Source organism: Hypanus sabinus, chromosome 20, assembly GCF_030144855.1.
Source record: "Hypanus sabinus isolate sHypSab1 chromosome 20, sHypSab1.hap1, whole genome shotgun sequence".
Taxonomy (NCBI): domain Eukaryota; kingdom Metazoa; phylum Chordata; class Chondrichthyes; order Myliobatiformes; family Dasyatidae; genus Hypanus; species Hypanus sabinus.
In genome coordinates this window covers 18,858,596-18,877,681 of record NC_082725.1, presented here as the reverse complement: position 1 = coordinate 18,877,681, position 19,086 = coordinate 18,858,596, and the positions used below count along the sequence as shown (strand labels likewise).

At 38.0% G+C, this 19,086-nt stretch overlaps 1 protein-coding gene across 9 annotated transcripts in view; it reads right to left on the bottom strand.

Moving 5' to 3' along the window:
• Positions 1-19,086, bottom strand: part of LOC132378338 (ubiquitin thioesterase otulin-like) — a 50,020-nt gene that overhangs the window by 8,365 nt on the left and 22,569 nt on the right. For all 9 annotated transcript variants that reach the window (XM_059945158.1, XM_059945162.1, XM_059945166.1 and 6 more), the window contains 2 exons: positions 13,520-13,639; positions 1,771-2,040 (listed from right to left, as the gene is read on the bottom strand). In XM_059945158.1, coding sequence (XP_059801141.1) covers positions 1,771-2,040; positions 13,520-13,639 — 390 coding nt within the window. The remainder of the gene's footprint in view (positions 1-1,770; positions 2,041-13,519; positions 13,640-19,086) is intronic.

Genomic DNA, 19,086 nt, shown 5'->3' with positions numbered 1-19,086 from the left:
ATTTTAATGTTTACCCTTAACATGTAGTATCATTCACTAAAAGTCTTGTTTCCCTATTCTAACTTCTTATTCCTCCCAATTATCCTCCACTTTTCAACCCCTCCTTTATATTTGGTCTTCACAAAAAGTTATATCCCCTTATCCACCCATCAACTTACCCCCCACTCCCCACCTTCTTATGCTGGCTTCTTCCGCCTTTCCTTTCCAGTCTCAATGAAGGGTTTTGGCCTGAAATGTCAAGTGCTTATTCCTTTCCATAGAGCAGGGATTCCCAATCTGGGCTCCACAGCCCCTTTGTTTAATGGTATTGGTCTAAAAAAGGCTGGGAACGCCTGCCACAGAGGCTGCCTGACCTGCTGAGTTCCTGCAGCATTTTGTGTGTGTTATTTAGCAAATGATCTATATTGCTTTTATAGATACCTATCGCTCTCTATCCAGGTAACCACATACTTGTACCTCTTCTGATAACGCTCGAAACAAACGTATCAAAATAGAACAACGGATGCAAAATGCAGGAGGAACTCAAAAGGCCGGGCAGTATCTAAGGAAAAGAGTAAACTGTTGACATTCCAGCCTAAGACCCTTCTTGAGGACTCAGGATAAAGTGTCTCGGCCCAAAACATCGACTGTTTACTCTTCGTTGTAAGAGCTTCGTCTCTGGTTTTAGGCTTATTGTTTGTAGCTTAAAAGGAAAATTACTTGTACTTGGGGCTCTTAGTTACTGAGAAAGGCATATGTAATCAGTCTTTCACTCTACGGATAAACTCTTAAGAGATCCTATTTAATTACAGAGTTGCATAGATTCTGTGCAGGTAAGTTAACGATGTTCTGATGTTCTAAAGATCAACAAAAGAAAATAAGAACAGTTTGGCTGGATTTTAGTTGCTACTTTTCTGTGTTTTGCCCTCTCCCAGAGACTGATGGTACAATTAAGTTTGTACCATGTCTTAGGCTAGTTGAACCTTTCTCATATTTCAAAAAGTAAAACAGTATGTAATGAAGTGTCTGCTGTTGAGCTGTGAAGGAATTAAACCCTGAACAAACTCTGCTTTCTATATCTCCAGCATTTCTTTGAACCTTTAGTTAAGTCCCATGTACCTAATAAAGTGACCACTGAGTATATGTTCATGGCCTTCTGCTACTGTGGCCTATCCACTTCAAGGCCTGACAAGTTGTGTGTTCAGAGATGTACTTCTGCACACCGCTGTTGTTATTTGAATTACTGATGCCTTCTTGTCAGCTTGAATCAGTCTGGCTATTCTCCTCTGACCTCTCTTATTAACAATGTGTTTTCACCCACAGGACTGCCACTCATTGCAGTTTTTTTGTTTGTTTTTTGCATCATTCTCTGTAAACTCTACAGACCATTGCACATGAAAATCCCAAGAGATCAACAGTTTCTGAGATACTGAAACCAACCCGTTTGGCACCAACAATCATCCCGCGGGTCAAATTCACTTAGATCACATTTCTTCTCTATTCTTGATGTTTGATCTGAACAATAACTGAACTTTTTGACCATGGCTGCACTGCTTTTAATGAATTGAGTTGCTGCCTCGTGATTGGCTGGTTCGATATTTGCATTAATGAGGTGCACATAATAAAGTGGCTACTGAGTGTATATGCATACTTTTACAACCTATCAGAAAAAAAACCCCACCATGATAACCTCAAATGCTTTTGAAAGATTTTGTTGAGCAACAAACCCCAAAGATGACTAAATTTAAAAGATTTTACTCAAACTCAAAATAAATGAGTATCCCTGCTTACCTCTTCAAAATCTCTGCTGTGGCCAATTAAATTTAGGTGGTTTATCATCAGATAATACGGGTAAAGCGATGTACTCCTTGCAAACAAATGTTTACAAAATTCAGGAACATTTCTTCCATTTTCCATGGCATTATGAAGATGAATAGCTTTGTATAGCATTAGAAACTTTACGGCTTCATAAATCTTTTGTTCAGTCACTTGATCCTCAATCAGGTCTCTACATGCATTTGTTCTTTCAGTCTCACTTTGCATGGAACGTATAAATGCCCACTGTAAAAAAAATTGCATATTTCTTTCACCTGTTTTTTCTTTGGAAAAAAGGTCAAATTATTACACATGTAAGATATTGTCTTCTTCTAAAATAAACAATGTTAAACTCAAATAAGCTTCCAAACAATGTTTTTGCAAGAAAAGTGAAAGCTTTTCCCCCTCTGCCACCATTTTTCTGAACAGGCGACAAACACTATTTCACACTATTTATATTTTATTGCAACTTACAGTAATTATGTATTGTACTGTACTGCTGCCACAAAACAACACATTTCACAACATACGTCAGTGATATTAAACATGATTCTTATTTATAGAATATCCTTAGTAAGATGGATTAGTTGTATAGCAGGTTTTATTTTGAACAACTGCATTAAAATTACAGTTCTGAGAAAAAGTTTTTGAACCCTTTTCAATTCCCTGGCTTTCCTGCATTAATTATTCATAAAGTGTGGTCTGATCTCCATCTAAGTCACAATAATAGACAAACACAATCTGACTAACCAAATAACTATCAAACAATTGTATGTGTTCTCGTCATTACTGAGTACACCAATCACAGTCTAGGTTCAAAAAAGTATGTGAACCTCTGGGGTAATGCCTTCTACAAAAGCTATTTGGAGTCAGGTGTTCCAATCAATGAGATGAGATTGGAGGTGTGGATTGTATGAGGTGCCCTGCCCTTTCAAAAAAGGCATACAAAATCAGGTTACTGACAGAACCTGCTCTTCTCAGTAAGGATCTCTTTATGTGCACCATGCCTCAATCAAAACAACTTTCAGGGGACCTTAGAAGAACTGTAGAAATGCATGACACTGAAAAGGCTACAAAAGTATTTTCAAAAGTGTTCATCAGTCCACAGTAAGTGAAATTGTCTGGAAACAGAGGAAATTCAGTACTGTTTCTTCTCTCCCTGGGAGTGGGCATCCTGCAAAGATCTCACCAACAGCACAATGTGCAATGCTGAAGGAGTGAAAAAGAACCCAAGACTAACAGCAAAAGACCTGCAGAAACCCCTAGAATTTGCTAAAGTCTCTGTTCATGTGTACACCGTCAGCACTGAGCAAGAATGGTGTTCATGGAAGAAACCACTGCTCTCCTCCAAAAACAAACATTGCTGGACATCTCGAGTTTACCTGCACATTACACAATGCTTCTGGGACAATATTCTGTGGACAGATGAGACTAAAGTTGAACTTTCTGGAAGAAATGCAAACTATGTTTGGAGGAGAAAGGGCACTGCACAGCAACACCAAAACCTCATAACAACTGTGAAGCATCATGGTTTGGGGCTGCTTTGCTGTCCCAGGGCCTGGAGAGCTTGTGATCATTGAGGGAACAATGAATTCAAAATTGTATCCAGACATGTTACAAGAGAATGTCAAGGTAGCAATCCGTCACCTGAAGCTGAATGGAAGCTGTACGATGCAACAAGACAACGATCTAAAACACAAGAGTAAATCAACACCAAAATGGTTTGAAAAACACATTCATGTTTTGAAATGGCCAAGTCAGAATCCAGATCTTAAACCAATTGTGATGCTGTGGCATGACCTGGAGAGGGCCATTCATGCAGGTATCCTAGAAATATTGATGAACAGGGTAAGTTTGTGGACCCTTTTAGAATTTTCTCTATTTCTGCATAAACCATTGCTTTGTGATCCCTTTGTATAGCAATGCCTTTCACCAAACATTTTCTGTAACTGTTGATCAGTCCTGCACATCGGCTTGGAGGAATTTTTGGCCATTCCTCCTTACAAAACTGCTTCAGCTCTGGGATATTAGTGGACTTCCTTGCATGACTGCTTGCTTCAGGTCATCCACAGCATTCCTGTAGGATTAAGGTCAGGACTTTGACTCGGCCACTCCAAAATGTGAGATTTCTTCTGCTTTAACCATTCTTTGGTAGATTCACTTTCACGTTTAGAGTTGTTGTCTCACTGCATAACCCGCTGTCTCTTGAGCTTCAGTTCACGGATGGACACCCTGACATTTTCCTGTGGAACTTGCTGGTACAATTTAGAATTCGTTGTTCCATCAATGACGGCCAGCAGTCCTGGTCCCGATGCAGCAAAGCAGACCCAAATCATGACACTGTCACCATCATGTTTATCAGATGGGATGAGGTTCTTATGCTGGAATACAGTGTTTGCTTTTCGCCAAACATAACCTCGTTGACACCAAAAAGTTCCATTTTCAACTCATCCATCCACAGAACATTCTTCCAATAGACTTCTGGCTTATCCACATGGTCTTTAGCAACCTTTAGATGGGCAGCAATGTTCCTCTTGGAGATCAGTGGCTTTCTCTGTGCAATCCTGCCATGCACACCATTGTTGTTCAGTGTTTGCCTGGTGGTAGGCTCATGAAAGCTAATGCAAGAGAGGCTTGTAGCTCCTTAGATGTTTCCCTGGGGTTCTTAGTGACCTCCTGGAATTTTATATGCCTTGCTCTTGGGAGTTATTTTTGTTGGTCTGCCGCTCCTGAGGAGAGCAACAATGGCGTTGAATTTCCTCCATTTGTACATCATCTGCCTGACTGTGGATTGGTGGAGTCCAAACTCTTTAGAAATGGTTTTGTATCCTTTTCCAGCCTGGTGAGCATCAACAACATTTTTTCCTGAGAACCTCATAAATCTCCTTTGATCGAGGCATGGCACACTTCCAAAAACCTGTGTAGTGAAGATCAGACTTTGATAGTGAAGACCCAGGTTTACGTTCTTTAAATAAGGCAAGACCTCGGACACTCGCACTGATTGTCATCCCATTGATTGGAACATCTAACTCTTTAAATGAACTAATAATCATAGAGGTTCACATACTTATCCCAACAAATACATGAAATATTGGATCATTTTTCTGAATAAATAAATTAACAAGTATAATGTTTTTTGTGTTATTTGTTTAATTGAGTTCTCTTTATCTAATCTTAAGACTTACTGGAAGATCTGATCACTTTTTAGGTCATATTTATGCAGAAATAGAGAAAATTCTAAAAGGCTCACAAACTTTCTAGCACCACTGTAGATTGATGTGATTCTGATTTCATGTTTCTCTTCTGTTGGATCATCCAAAACCAGAATTGATAGAAAACCCCCAGATATAACATAATGACATTCACTGGATTGAATTGACATTATTTCTTACATCCTTCACAAAACATGAGTAAAAATCTTTACATTACATCTCTGTCTGAATGTGCAATGTGCAATTACAGTAATTTGTAATAAATAGTATGTAAAACAGGACAGTCTATATAGCATAGAAATACAATTGTATCAGCGCGAGTTAATCATTCTGATGGCCTGGTGGAAGAAGCTGTCCCGGAGCCTGTTGGTCCTGGCTTTAATGCTACAGTACCATTTCCCAGATGGTAGCAGCTGGAACAGTCTGTGGTTGGGATGACTTGGGTGTCCAATGATCCTTCAGCCCCTTTTTACACACCTGTCTCTGTAAAAGTCCTGAATAGCGGGAAGTTCACATCTACAGATACTCTGGATGTCCGCAGCACTCTCTGCAGAGTCCTGCGATTGACGGAAGTACAGTTCCCATACCAGGCAGTGATGCACCCAGTTAGGATGCTCTCAATTGTGGCCTTGTAGAAATTCCTTAGGATTTGGAGACTCATGCCAAACTTCTTCAACCACCTGAGGTGAAGGAGGCGCTGTTTTACTTTTCTTCACCGCATAGCCAGTATGTACAGACCACGTGAGATCCTCGGTGATGTATATGCCAAGGAACTTAAAGCTATTCACCCTCTCAACCCCAGGTCCATTGATGTTAACAGGGGCTAGCCTGTCTTCATTCCTCCTCTAGTCCACAATCAGCTCCTTTGTTTTTGCGACAATGAGGGAAAGATTGTTTTCTTGACTCTATTGTGTCAAGGTGATTACTTCTTCTCTGTAGTGTGGCCTCCCTTGGTATTGGTCGACCATGGGTACTGCGCCTCTGGTAGTCACTGGGAGTGGCTTCTCCAGGGCACAAGCCAGGGCAGAGTTGATATGGAGATCCGTCTGTTGCCCATACAGTGGGACACCCCCCGCCCCACTCCATGCTGATGACAGGTCCAAAGGAACAATAGGGCGGTGGAGTTTCAAGATGGCGACGTAAGCATCTGCCTTTTAGGCGCTCTTCACTTTTTCAACTATAATCACCCTTTAATCAAATCTTTTCGAACCTAATCATATGAGTTGATACTTCTGATTAACTCTTTTTTTCTAAAACAATATTTGATTTAATCTTGTCAAACTTAAAATGGCTACAAGCAAGAAATTGTCTAAGGATCCTCTATCCATCGACGCTATTTCTCATCTTCTGGACGCTAAACTTGCAACTCTGGAAAGCAGGCTAGAAAGTAAATTGGAAAGTAAACTGGCAAGTTTGGAAAATAAGCTTACCACGAAAATATCTGAACTCGAAGGAGTTGTTAGATCGCTTGATACTAAGCTTCAATCGCAGGCATCAGATATTCAGCGGCATGAAGATAAGATCACGACTCTTGAAAAATTAATTTGCGAAAAAGTACGTACAATTGAAGCGCTGGAGAAGAAGGTACACTCGACTGTTAAAACATTAGATCAGTATAAGTTTAAAATTACTGATCTTGAAAATCGACCTCACAGACAGAATTTGCGAATTATCGGGTTCCCCGAAAAAGTTGAGTCCGGTGATTTAACTGAATTTTTCTCTAAATTATTGTGGGAAATTTTCAGTGCTGAAGGTTTGCATACTAAACCTGTTATTGACCGCGCTCACAGAGTTGCGAGGTTTTCGGCTGCGAGTGGCAAACCACGAGTGGTGATTGTTTGCCTTCATTATCCTCGGGAGAAAGAGCTTTAATTCGATTAGCTCGTAAAAAAGGTATGATTTCTCACAACAGCAACACATTTCGAATTGTTGAGGATTATTCATTCGAAATAATGAGAGCGAGAATTGCTTTTAAGCCAGTGATGGCAGAGATTCATTCGATTGGACTTAAACAAATTTTAAGATTTCCAGCGAATCTTAGAATTACGTTGAACGACAACAGTCAGCAATTTTTTAATACTCCGGAAGAAGCGAAGAAATTCGTTGAAGAATATCGATCTTCTAGTGCAAGTTGAACTATGTGTTATGCTGAAAATTTTTTGGAGAGAAGATGCCATTTCATTTTAAGTTTTAACCTATGAAGCTGGGTTATAACTTCTTATCCTGATCTACGGGTCTGGTTTCTTTTTTTTACTATCACCATCGTTTATAGATGCTCTTTTAACTTTTTATAATATCTCTTTTTTTTATTATTCTTTTTTCTGTTTCGGATATACACGTTTATATTTTGTAATAAGGATTTACTTTTTTTAAGATGTCGTTTCTTCTTCCCATAAGACTTTACTTTCTGTAAACATTTATCTGTTTGCCTGCACTTGGAAATGGGACAAATGTTTTGGATTTTTTGGTCTTTTTTTTATTATATATTGTAGTGTCTATTAAATCTTTTTTTTAATCCTATTTTGATAACTTTTTTTTCTATTAAATTTTTTTAATAGATCGTTGACCTTACATTTATATTTTGTAATATGGCTTTTTCAAAATGTCGTTTCTTCTGCCCATAAGTCTTTGCTTTTGAAACGTCATTTTTCTTGTATTTGAACATGGAATTTTTTTTAAAGGTATATTACACTTTCAAATTTTAATGTTTATACCTTTTTTTTATTAATGATCATTTGTTTTATTATATTATTTTTTCATTCTGATTGATATACATTTTCTCTTTGCAACCCTATATTTAAATCTGGGTGTTATATAGTTTTTTCTTAATCTTTTCATGGAGCTGCCATCTTGAAATGGGGTTAATATTAGTGTTAGTTTATGCGCCTGCTGCTTGGCATTCTTTCGAGGGGTGGGGGGAGGGGGTAGGGATCTTTTTTCACGCTTTTGCTTTTTATCTTTTTGCTTTTAGTTTATGGGCTGACTTTAAATTATTAATATTGTTGAAGTGTCATGTTCTCCGGTTGCTCCTGTACCATTTTTCCTTCTTCCTGAATTATGGGTTATGTGTTTTTTTCAACCTTTCATGGTATATACAATTAATATTAGCATGATGGATAAATCTATTAATTTTATTTCTTGGAATACTAATGGTTTAAATCATCCGATTAATCGTAAAAAAATATTTAAAGTATTCCATAGACTAAATGCTAATGTTATCTTTGTACAGGAGACCCATATTAGGAGGGAGGATAATCAACGCTTTTTTAGGTTCTGGAAGGGTCAACAATTTCATTCGAATTGTACTGCTAAAATTAGGGGTGTGTCTATTTTTATAGACCCCTCAATCTCGTTTATACATCAGGAAATTATATCTGATCCACAGGGCAGATTTTTGTTGATTACTGATTCACTTTTTAACCGAAAAGTGGCTTTAGTTAATATTTACGCTCCAAATTTTGACTGCCCTGAAATTTTTAAACGTTTATTTACTACCCTTCCAAATCTAAATGAATATATGTTGATAATGGGTGGAGATTTCAATTGTTGTTTGAATCCTTTGATGGATAGATCTAAACCTATTCGAACTCTTCCGAATAGATCAGCTTTACTTATTAACTCTTTTATGGTCGATTCGGGAATTACTGAAATATGGCGGTTTTCGAACCCTAAAGATAAAGAATTTTCGTTTTTTTCACATGTATATCATAGTTATTCTAGAATTGATTATTTTCTTATTGATCATCGTTTATTAGCAGATGTTATTGACTGTAAATATGATTCTATTGCTATTTTGGATCATGCACCTTTGAAGTTATTTATCAAGATTTCGGACTCTTTCATTAATACTAGATCTTGGAGACTCAACGCTACTTTGTTTCAAGATCCAGAATTTATTACCTTCATAAAACAGCAAATTGACTTATTTTTTTCAACAAACTATACTGAAGAGATTGACAGAGGAATACTTTGGGACTCTTTTAAGGCTTTTATTCGTGGACAAATTATCTCATATTCTGCTGGTAAAAGAAAACAAAGATATTTAGATATAGGTTTATTGGTGGATAAAATTAAAGAAATTGATAAGATTTATTCCGTTACTCCTACCAAGGAACTTTATAAGAAGAGAGTTGAACTGCAAATGGAACATAGCTTACTGTTATCTTCTTCAATTGAGAATCAATTAATTAGGACCAGGGCTCAATTTTATATCCATAGTGATCGAACTGGTAAATTGTTAGCTAATCAATTAAAAGCTATTTCGACTAAGCGACAAATTATTAAAATTTGTAAACAAGATGGTAATCTGACAATGGATTATAAAGAAATTAATAATACCTTCCAAGATTTTTATAAATCTTTATATCAATCAGAATTTGATGGTGATCTGTCTAGGATGGATAATTTTTTTTACAATTTGAATATTCCCAAATTGACAGATGAAGATCGAAGTTTATTTGATGCTCCTATTTCTATGGCTGAGGTAGGAGAGGCTATTTCATCGATGAATTCAGGGAAAACTCCTGGCCCTGATGGTTATATTATAGAATTTTTAAAAACTTTTTCTTCTTTGCTTTCCCCTTGGTTATGTGAAATCTTTAATGATGCATTTATTAAGAAGAGACTACCCCAGTCCTTTTATGAAGCTACTATCTCTTTAATTCTTAAAAAAGATAAAGATCCTACTTTATGTGCATCTTATCGCCCTATATCGTTATTAAATGTAGACTCTAAGATTCTTGTACTATCAGAGATTATTTCAGGAGATCAAACTGGTTTCATTAGGAACCGATACTCCTTTTTTAATGTTAGAAAATTAATTAATATAATTTACACTTCCTCACCCACAACCCCAGAATGTGTTATTTCATTAGATGCTGAAAAAGCTTTTGATAGAGTTGAATGGACATACTTATTTAATGCCTTGAAGAATTTTAATTTTAGTTCTAATTTTATATCATGGATTAAATTAATATATTATAAACCTGTTGCTTCTGTTCTTACAAATAATTATAGATCCTCTTTTTTTCAATTATCTTGTGGTACGAGACAAGGTTGTCCCTTTAGTCCTTTATTATTTAATATTGCATTAGAACCTTTAGCCATTGCTATTCGTGAATCCCCTAATATTTCTGGTATTACCCGTAATGAGAAATTATACAAGTTATCGCTCTATGCTGATGATTTGTTGTTATATATTTCTGATCCTGATAATTCTATTCCCGCTATTCTATCCTTGTTGGCTCTATTTGGTAGTTTTTCTGGTTACAAATTAAATTTGGATAAGAGTGAACTTTTCCCTTTAAATGCACAAACTTTACTGAATGACAGGATACCATTTAAAATTGTTACTGATAATTTTATTTATTTAGGTATAAAAATTACCAAGAAATATAAAGATTTATTCAGATTGAATTTTTTACCTATGCTTCATCAAATTCAACAACTTACTACTAGATGGTCTCCTTTATCCTTATCATTGGTTGGTCGGATCAATGCTGTTAAAATGATGATTTTACTAAAATTTTTATATTTATTTCAAGCCTTACCAATTTTTATTCCTAAGTCTTTTTTTGATAGCATTGATTCAAAAATGTCCTCATTTGTGTGGCAAAATAAAAACCCCAGATCAAGTAAAAGACAGTTACAGAAATCTAAAAAAGATGGTGGTTTAGCTTTACCCAATTTTAGATTTTACTATTGGGCGAATAATATTCAGAATTTATTATACTGGAAATTAGATTTAGACTTACCATTGTGCCCACAGTGGGTAAATTTAGAATGTAACGCTACTCAAGGATATTCTTTATTTTCTGTTCTTGGCTCTTCTCTCCCTGTTGACTTAGCTAAACTTAATAAACAGATATATAACCCTATTGTCAAACATACATTACGAATTTGGTTTCAATTTCGTAAATTTTTTACTCTAAAAAACTTTGTTCTTGATAGCCCTATCTTACTTAATTTTTTCTTTAAACCCTCTTTAACAGATCAAGCTTTTAGTATATGGAAAAGGAAAGGTATAATATGTTTTCGTGATCTTTTTTCTGAAGGTAGTTTGATGTCTTTTGATCAACTTTCTAACAAATTTAAATTACCTAAATCTAATTTTTTTAGATACTTACAAATTAGAAACTTTTTGTTTAAAGTTTTACCATCCTTCCCTAATTCAACTTTGATAGATTTTTCAGATATGATTTTTACTTTAAATCCCTGTCAGAAGAGATTAGTGGCTCTTATTTATAATATGATTATGAAGATACAACCAGAGGTATCAGGTAGAATTAAACAGGAATGGGAAAAAGAACTTCAATACAATATTTCAACGGAAAAATGGGAAAAAATTTTACAAATGGTTAATTCGTCTTCTATATGTGCTAAACATGCTTTAATACAATTTAAGGTTGTACATAGAGCTCATATGTCTAAAGATAAGCTTGCTCGGTTTTATTCTCATGTTAATCCTCAATGTGACAGATGTCATTTAGATGTGGCTTCATTGACCCACATGTTTTGGTCATGTCCTACTTTACATAATTATTGGAAGGACATATTTGCTACCATTTCCTCAATTTGGAATATTGATTTACAACCTCATTTTATCACTGCAATTTTTGGTATTCCAAATGAAGATGATAGTCGATTCTCTCCTTCAATTAGACGAATGATTGCCTTTGTAACATTAATGGCCAGGAGATCTATATTACAAAATTGGAAAGAAGTAAATCCTCCTACCACATTTCAATGGTTTTCTCAAACTATTTCTTGCTTAAGTTTAGAAAAAATTAGAAGTACTATTTTTGATTCATCAATTAAATTTGAAGAAACTTGGGGACCGTTCATTCGACACTTTCATATGAATTAATTTGACTTCTTCCAGACCGTTACTCTTATTATTCTTGTTCTGGTATGGAGTTCCAGAGTTTTTTGACACTATCATATACTTATAAACTATTATTATTGCCCATGTTAGTTTAGGTTTAGTTTTTTTTTATTATTTCTTTAAATATACATTTTTTCTTATATTTTACATTTTTTTCTTTTTCTTTTGATGATTATTTTAAATCTTTTCATGTATAATCAATATAGATTAGATTGATATTGTATGATCCTTTTTCGCTGATAGTTTAATAAGATATTGTTATCTTGTTATCAACTCAATTTCAAATCTATTGTATTCATAACATATGTAATATAATATTATGTTTTTTTTTAAAAAACTAATAAAAAGATTGAAAAAGAAAGAAAGAAAGGAACAATGAGAGTCGATAGAGTTTGGTGCCAGCAGCGTCGCAGGAGTTGCCGTGCCGGTGCTGGGTACAGCAGTCAGCCGCCTTCGGGACTCCGACTCCGGGATTTTCCCTCGGGGTTTACTCCCGAAGCCTTTCCAGTGAGCAGGTATAGCCGCAAGGCAGCAGAGGTTTGACATTGGAGTTTTCCCTCTCCGAGATGAGCTACCATCTGTGGTTAACGAGCCCCATCTGCCCGGAGCAACTGGTTTTAAGGCGCCATTGGTCTGCCTTTGCCCCTTCTCCTGTCAGTGGGAACGGCTCTGCCGGACATAAGAACTATGCCACACGTGAAGGCCAGGAGATGGACTTGGTTATCAGAGGCTGTTTGAGATGCACGCCGTGAAGAGCATTTGTTTAGCAGTGGGAGCTCATCCTCACTACCACCCTTTGGCTATGACTACCCTTCTCTGTAGGCTGCCTCACTATTATTTGAGATGATGCCAATCAATGTCGTATTGTCAGCAAATTTAATTAGCAGATTGGAGCTGTGGGTGGTGACACAGTCATGGGTGTACAGAGAGAAAAGGAGGGGGCTCCTGAGTTGAGGGTCAGAGGGGCAGAAGTAAGGGAGCCCACTCTTACCACCTGCTGGTGATCTGACAGGAATACCAGGATTCAACTGCACAAGGCACAGTGAAGGCCACGATCTCTGAGCTTCTTGTCGAGCCTGGAGGAAATTATGATGCTGAATGCTGAACTGTAGTCCAAGAACAGCATTCTCACATAAGCATCCTTCTTCTCCAGGTGTGTAAGGTCAGTGTGTAGAGCTGTGGCTATTGACCTATCTGTTGTTCGGTTGTGTCAGTAGGCGAATTGTAGAGGGTCTGGTGTTGGTGGAAGCATTCTGCAGATGCAGTCCTTGACCAGACTCTCAAAACTTTTGCTTATTATTCAGGTGAGTGTGATGGGATGACAGTCGTTCAGGCGTGTTACCTTGGTCTTTTTTAGGTACAAAGACAATGGTGGAGGTTTTGAATTATCTGTTAACAGTTTGAAGGAAAACATGACCTCAATTTACAGTGATCTTGAAGTACACAATTTTTTATATAGCTCATTTTTAAAATTCCTTTGAATTTTCCAACTCAATTTCTGCAATTTTACTTTGACCTTAAACGTTCACTTTTCTCCCATTGTACTCATTTTGAAATATTTGGTTTCATTTGTGCCAATGTAAACAAGTGGAAGGATGAACACTTTACACTGTAGAATCAAAAATTGTACCTCCTTCCGAAGTGTTTCCAAGCAGATCTCCAGTTGTTCAATGGAATTTCCACAATGTTTATGTTTCAAAGACCACTGGTTTATCCATCCGTAGCCTTCCTGGGATATTTTTTTGGGAATCTATGGGTGTTGAAACAAAGAATTGATTGAATTCAGGTGAAGACCATGAGATCATAAGAGATGGAAGCAGAATTAGGCTATTTGGCCCATCACATCTCCTCCGCCATTTCATCATGGCGGATCCAATTTTCTTCTCAGCCTCAGTCTCCTGCCTTCCCCTGTACTCCTTCATGCCCTGACCAATCAAGAATCCACCAACCTCTGCCTTAAATATACATAAACACTTGGCCTCCACAGTTGCCTGTGGCAAAGAATTCCAGATTCACCATTCTTTGACTAAAGAAATTCCTCCTTATCTCCATTCTAAAAGTATGCCCCTGTATTCTGAGGCTGTATCCTCAGTCTGAAGACTCTCCCATCACAGGAAACATCAAAATCAAATTTATTATAATCGACATAGGTCGAGAAATTTGTTAACTTAGAAGCAGCAGTTCAATGCACCACATAATATAGGAGGAAAAAATAAATAAGAAAATCAATTACAGTATACGTATATTCAATAGATTAAAAATCATGCTAAAAGCAGAATATATATTTAAAAAGTGAGGTAGTGTTCACTGGTTCAATGTCCATTTAAGAATCTGAGACAGAGGGGAAGAAGCTGTTCCTGAATCACCGAATGTGTACCTCCTGTTTGATGGTCATGGGTGAGAAAAGGTGCCGGGGATCCTTAATAATGGACACTGCCCTTCTAAGACACCGTTACTTGAAGATGTACTGGGTACTCTGCAGGATAGTGTTCAAGGTGGAGCTAACTAAATTTACAACACTTTGCAGCTTCTTTCGACCCTGTGCAGAAACACCCCATAACAGACGGTGATGCAGCCTGTCAGAATGCTTTCCACTGTATATCAATAGAAGTTTTTGAGTGTATTTGTTGACATACCAAATCTCTTCAAACTCCTAATGAAGTATAGTCTTCTTCACCTCTCCTGCCTATCCCCTCCCTGCTTCCCCTCCCCCACCCCTTGATCTTTCCTCTGATTGGTTTTCCACCCTCCCCCCCCACCTTCTTTATAGGGCCCCTGCCCCCTCCTTTAGTCCCGACGAAGGGTCTCAACCTGAAATGTTGACTGCTTCTTTCAACGGATGCTGCCTGACCTGCTGAGTTCATCCTGCTTTTTTGTACGTCTTGATTTGACCACAGCATCTGCAGTGCACTTTATGTGAAGTATAGTCTTTGTTTTGCCTTCTTTATAACTGCATCAATATGTTGGGACCAGGTTAGATCCTCAGAGATCTTGACACCCAGGAACAGCTCACTCTCTTCACTTCTGATCCCTCTATGAGGATTGGTACATGTTCCTTCCTCTTACCCTTCCTGAAGTCCACAATCAGCTCTTTCATCTTACTGATGTTGAGTGCAAGGTTGTTGCTGCGACATCACCCCACTAGTTGGCATATCTCACTCCTTTACACCCTCTCGTCTCCATCTGAGATTCTACCAACAATGGTTGTATCATCAGCAAATTTATAGATGGTATTTGAGCTATGCCTAGCCACACAGATATGGGTATAGAGAGAGTCGCGAAATGGGCGAAGCACCCACCCCTGAGGTGCACCAGTGTTGATCGTCAGAGAGAAGGAGATATTATCACCTCAGCATCCTCACCACATCCACTCTATCAAGGACTTTCACCATTCGCTAGGCTTCAATGAAGTCACCCCTCAGTCTTCTAAATTCCAGTGAATACAGACCCAGAGACATTAAACGCCCTTCAAAGGACAAGCCATTCAATCCTGGAATCATTTTCGTGAACTGCTTTGATAGCTCTCCAGTTTCAGCGCATCATTTCTAAGGTCGGGGCCCAAAGCGGTTCACAATACTCAGGTCTCATTGGTGCTTTATTAAGCCTCAACATTACATCCTTACTTTTATATTCTAGTCCTCTTGATATGAACTCTAATATTGCATTTACTTTCCTCACCACAGACTCAACCTGTAAATTAACCTTTAGGGAATCCTGCACAAGGACTCCTTGTCACTTTGCACCTCAGGTTTTTGTATTGTTTCTACTTAGAAAATAGTCAACCCTTTCATTTCTTCTACCAAAGTACAAGACCATACAACTTCCCAACACTGTACTCCATCTGCCATTTCTTTGCTCATTCTCCTAATTTGTGTAAATCCTTCTGTAGCCTACTTCCTTAAAACCACCAGCCCTTCCACCTATCTTCATATTGTCTGCAAACTTTGCAACAAAGTCATCAATTCCATCATCCAAATCACTGACATATAACTTAAGAATAATCATTCTCAACACAGACCCCAGTAGAACACCACTAGTCAATGGCAGTGGTGTCTGTCACCTTCTTATTCTCTCATGAGTCAAATATCATCGAGCTGCAGCACCAGTTCCCTAATACATTCTCTCAGGAGCTGCAACTCAGTGCACCTGGTGCAGATGTGTTTCCCTGGGAGACTAGGCAGCTCCAAGACCTCCCACATTCCACACAGACTACAAAACACTGCCCCAGAGCCATTCTCATGAATCTACTATGCTCTAAAAGGCGAGCAATGAACAAATAAGGAGAGAGAGTAGGTTACAAGACAGTGCATCTCACTCAGTACTGATGTCTCCTAACTCAGAGGAGCCAAAGGCACTCTAAACAATGGCATACTCCAAATGAACCGTTGCTCCCCTGGCACTTGGAATTATTCTCATTGGCCCTTTCTAATGAACCCTTCTTGCTGATAGTTCACTCCTCAACTCTGAGAAACTGTGGCGAAACTCTTCTTGAAATCTCGATCACCCTCCTCATTAAAAAGTAGCTCTTTTTATGCAGCCCTGATCTGGTTTGTCCAACTCAGAGTAAACTGGCGCAAAGGTCTGCTTTTAATTCCTGAACACGGACCTGACTGAGAGGTAGCTCTTTGAACGCACTGCCTCTTGCTGACTGGTGGCACCTCAACTCAGAAACTGCTGCAAAACTCTGCCTTTGTAAGGTAAGAAGGTAGCACTCTTTACCCAGCCCTGACAGGGATTGTCCAGCTGTGCAACATCTTAAAAGTTTGCTTGATTTGAAGTATCTGATTTTAGAGAAATATAGAGGAAAACTGAAAGTTTTCCCATTTTAAACTAAAATGATTTGATGAATAAACTCTTGTAATGCTTCCAGCCGGGCACAGGTATTGACTTTAACCTATGTTTCGATGACGAACTGTCATCTTCATCAGGGATGATTCCTCAGCATGTCTAGTCCAGTGGTATATATACCCCTGTCATCTGTCCCTCTTGATTGGTTAGTCTTCATCCAATCAGGTTTCTGCTGTCCCACCTTGTTTGCAATTGAATTCCAGTTCTTACTTAGAGTGAGACCTTTGTCTTTGTTATTAAGTTGTCTGGTGTTTACAGGACTCCTTGTGAATGCAGAGGTAGAAGGTATATTGGAGGGGCAGTCAATGGCTTTTGAGACCGCCTGGTGAAGAAGCCATTGAAATAAAACTACAGAAAGGTCTTGCTTTAAGTAAGAAATAGAATTCAATTATAAATAAGGAGGGACAGTGGAAACCTGATTGGATGAGAACTAACTAATCAGGAGGGACAGACAGCAGGGGTATATATACCACTGGAATAGACATGCTCAGGCATCATCCCTGATGAAAATAGCAGTTTGTCATTGAAACGTTGGTTAAAATCGATACCTGTACCCAGCTGGAAGCCCAAGAAGAATTTATTCATTATGTATACTGTGAAAGCACTAGATCCTTTTTTTAAAATGATCTGGCCAGTTCAATCTGTCAAAGCAAACCAACACTGATTACAAGTATATAATAAACTAATTCAAATTAAGTAACAAAATCAACCAAGCACTTTATAAAGATGTGAACACCTTGAGAAAAGTACTATGGTAAATTTCTTTTTGTACACCTGGTGATGGGGGTTCAGTTCCGTGTAAAATGTGGTGAAGCTGGAACAGGTTTTGGAGCAAAATAAATATAAATGGACCATTCAGTTCCTCTGCAGGTCCTGTATCCTATGTTCCCCTCTGAGTTTTTTGTACAGCTATGTGGATCAACCGCTGCTTTGAGCAGGAAATTTTAAGCAGCCTGAAAACTGAGCGGCACTTTAAATGTTTATTTTTCCTAACATAAACATCAAATACACACAAACCACAACTCACAACACAAGTAAATGATATCAGGTAGTCAAATCACCTGACAAGCACAATTGCAAAAGTAAAATGTTTTCACGAGGCAATGGTATAAGGATCTAGCCCTCAGTAATGACGATCAAAGAGGGACAGAGAGAATATGTATTTACTGATAAGTAGCCTCTATTGTCTCAACTAAAAGGCACGTGGGTTCACAAACTAACTGCCTATGAGCACCCGCATTAGAACAGTCAATGAGGGGAAAGGGTATTACTCGTGAAAGGAGGCCAAGCGTTCCTCGTGGTCTCAATCTCTACGTAATCCGTGAGATCCACCTCATCTGTGATGGTTACTGAAGATTCACTGCTCCTACATATTTGGAGATCCTGACTCTTAATAGTGTTCTGCATCAGTTGAACTAATGGATCTCCATTCCACTGGCTCAAGGTTACCTGAGTACCTGGACCACCTTCTTACTGGTTCCAGTCCAAGGCTACAACCAGTGCTATTCTATGGTTTCTGCTGCCAGCCTTGTGCCTGTGTTCTTTTCAAATCCTGACTGTCTCAAACCAGTCAAAACTAGGTGATCCCGGCACTGAGTCTAATGAGACGACAGATCACTCCTCCACTTTGTCTGCCACTTTCACATAATAAATTGCTACTCATCTGAGAATGGTTTCAGGTTTAGCAGGTCATAAGCTAGAGCTGCTTATGTCCACATTGAATTGCTCGGATTGGATTACCCCAGAGCAAGAATAAGTTCAGGGTTAATGAAATGGGGGGGGGGGGGAAACAAAGACAACTGCCTTGTCTACTCCCCCTGTCCTAGATTCATCCAAATCCACTGAGTTGTTAGACTATAGTTCTTTCTGACCAACAACACCATCAGCATTCAGTGGGTGGGTGATTTATTAACGATGAGCTACTGACTTCCATTCTGTGTTTATTGTTACAATTTGTAACAGGGTTGTAATCTGAAATACCGACAACGTAAATACATTGAAGCTCTAAAAAGCTTCAAAGTAAAGGTTGTGGTACATTTATCATTTAGAAAATTTATGGATTATATTAACACATAATTAAAGGCAAATTTACAATTATATTAACATAAATTACAAAATTATATTAACATTATATGAAAAATTCCAGCTGCGTGACAACAAAGGCTATGTGCATGGGAGCATTTCAATTATTATGCAGCCGCGCACCAGCTCAGCTTCAAAGGAATAGTGTCTAACTCAATGTTACATACCCCTGTGCTGTCAAATTCTATCAATCTTAGTTTTAAAAAACCTGAATTAGCAACTACTACCTTTTCCACCACATGAACTGAAGTTTGCTCTCAGTGACTT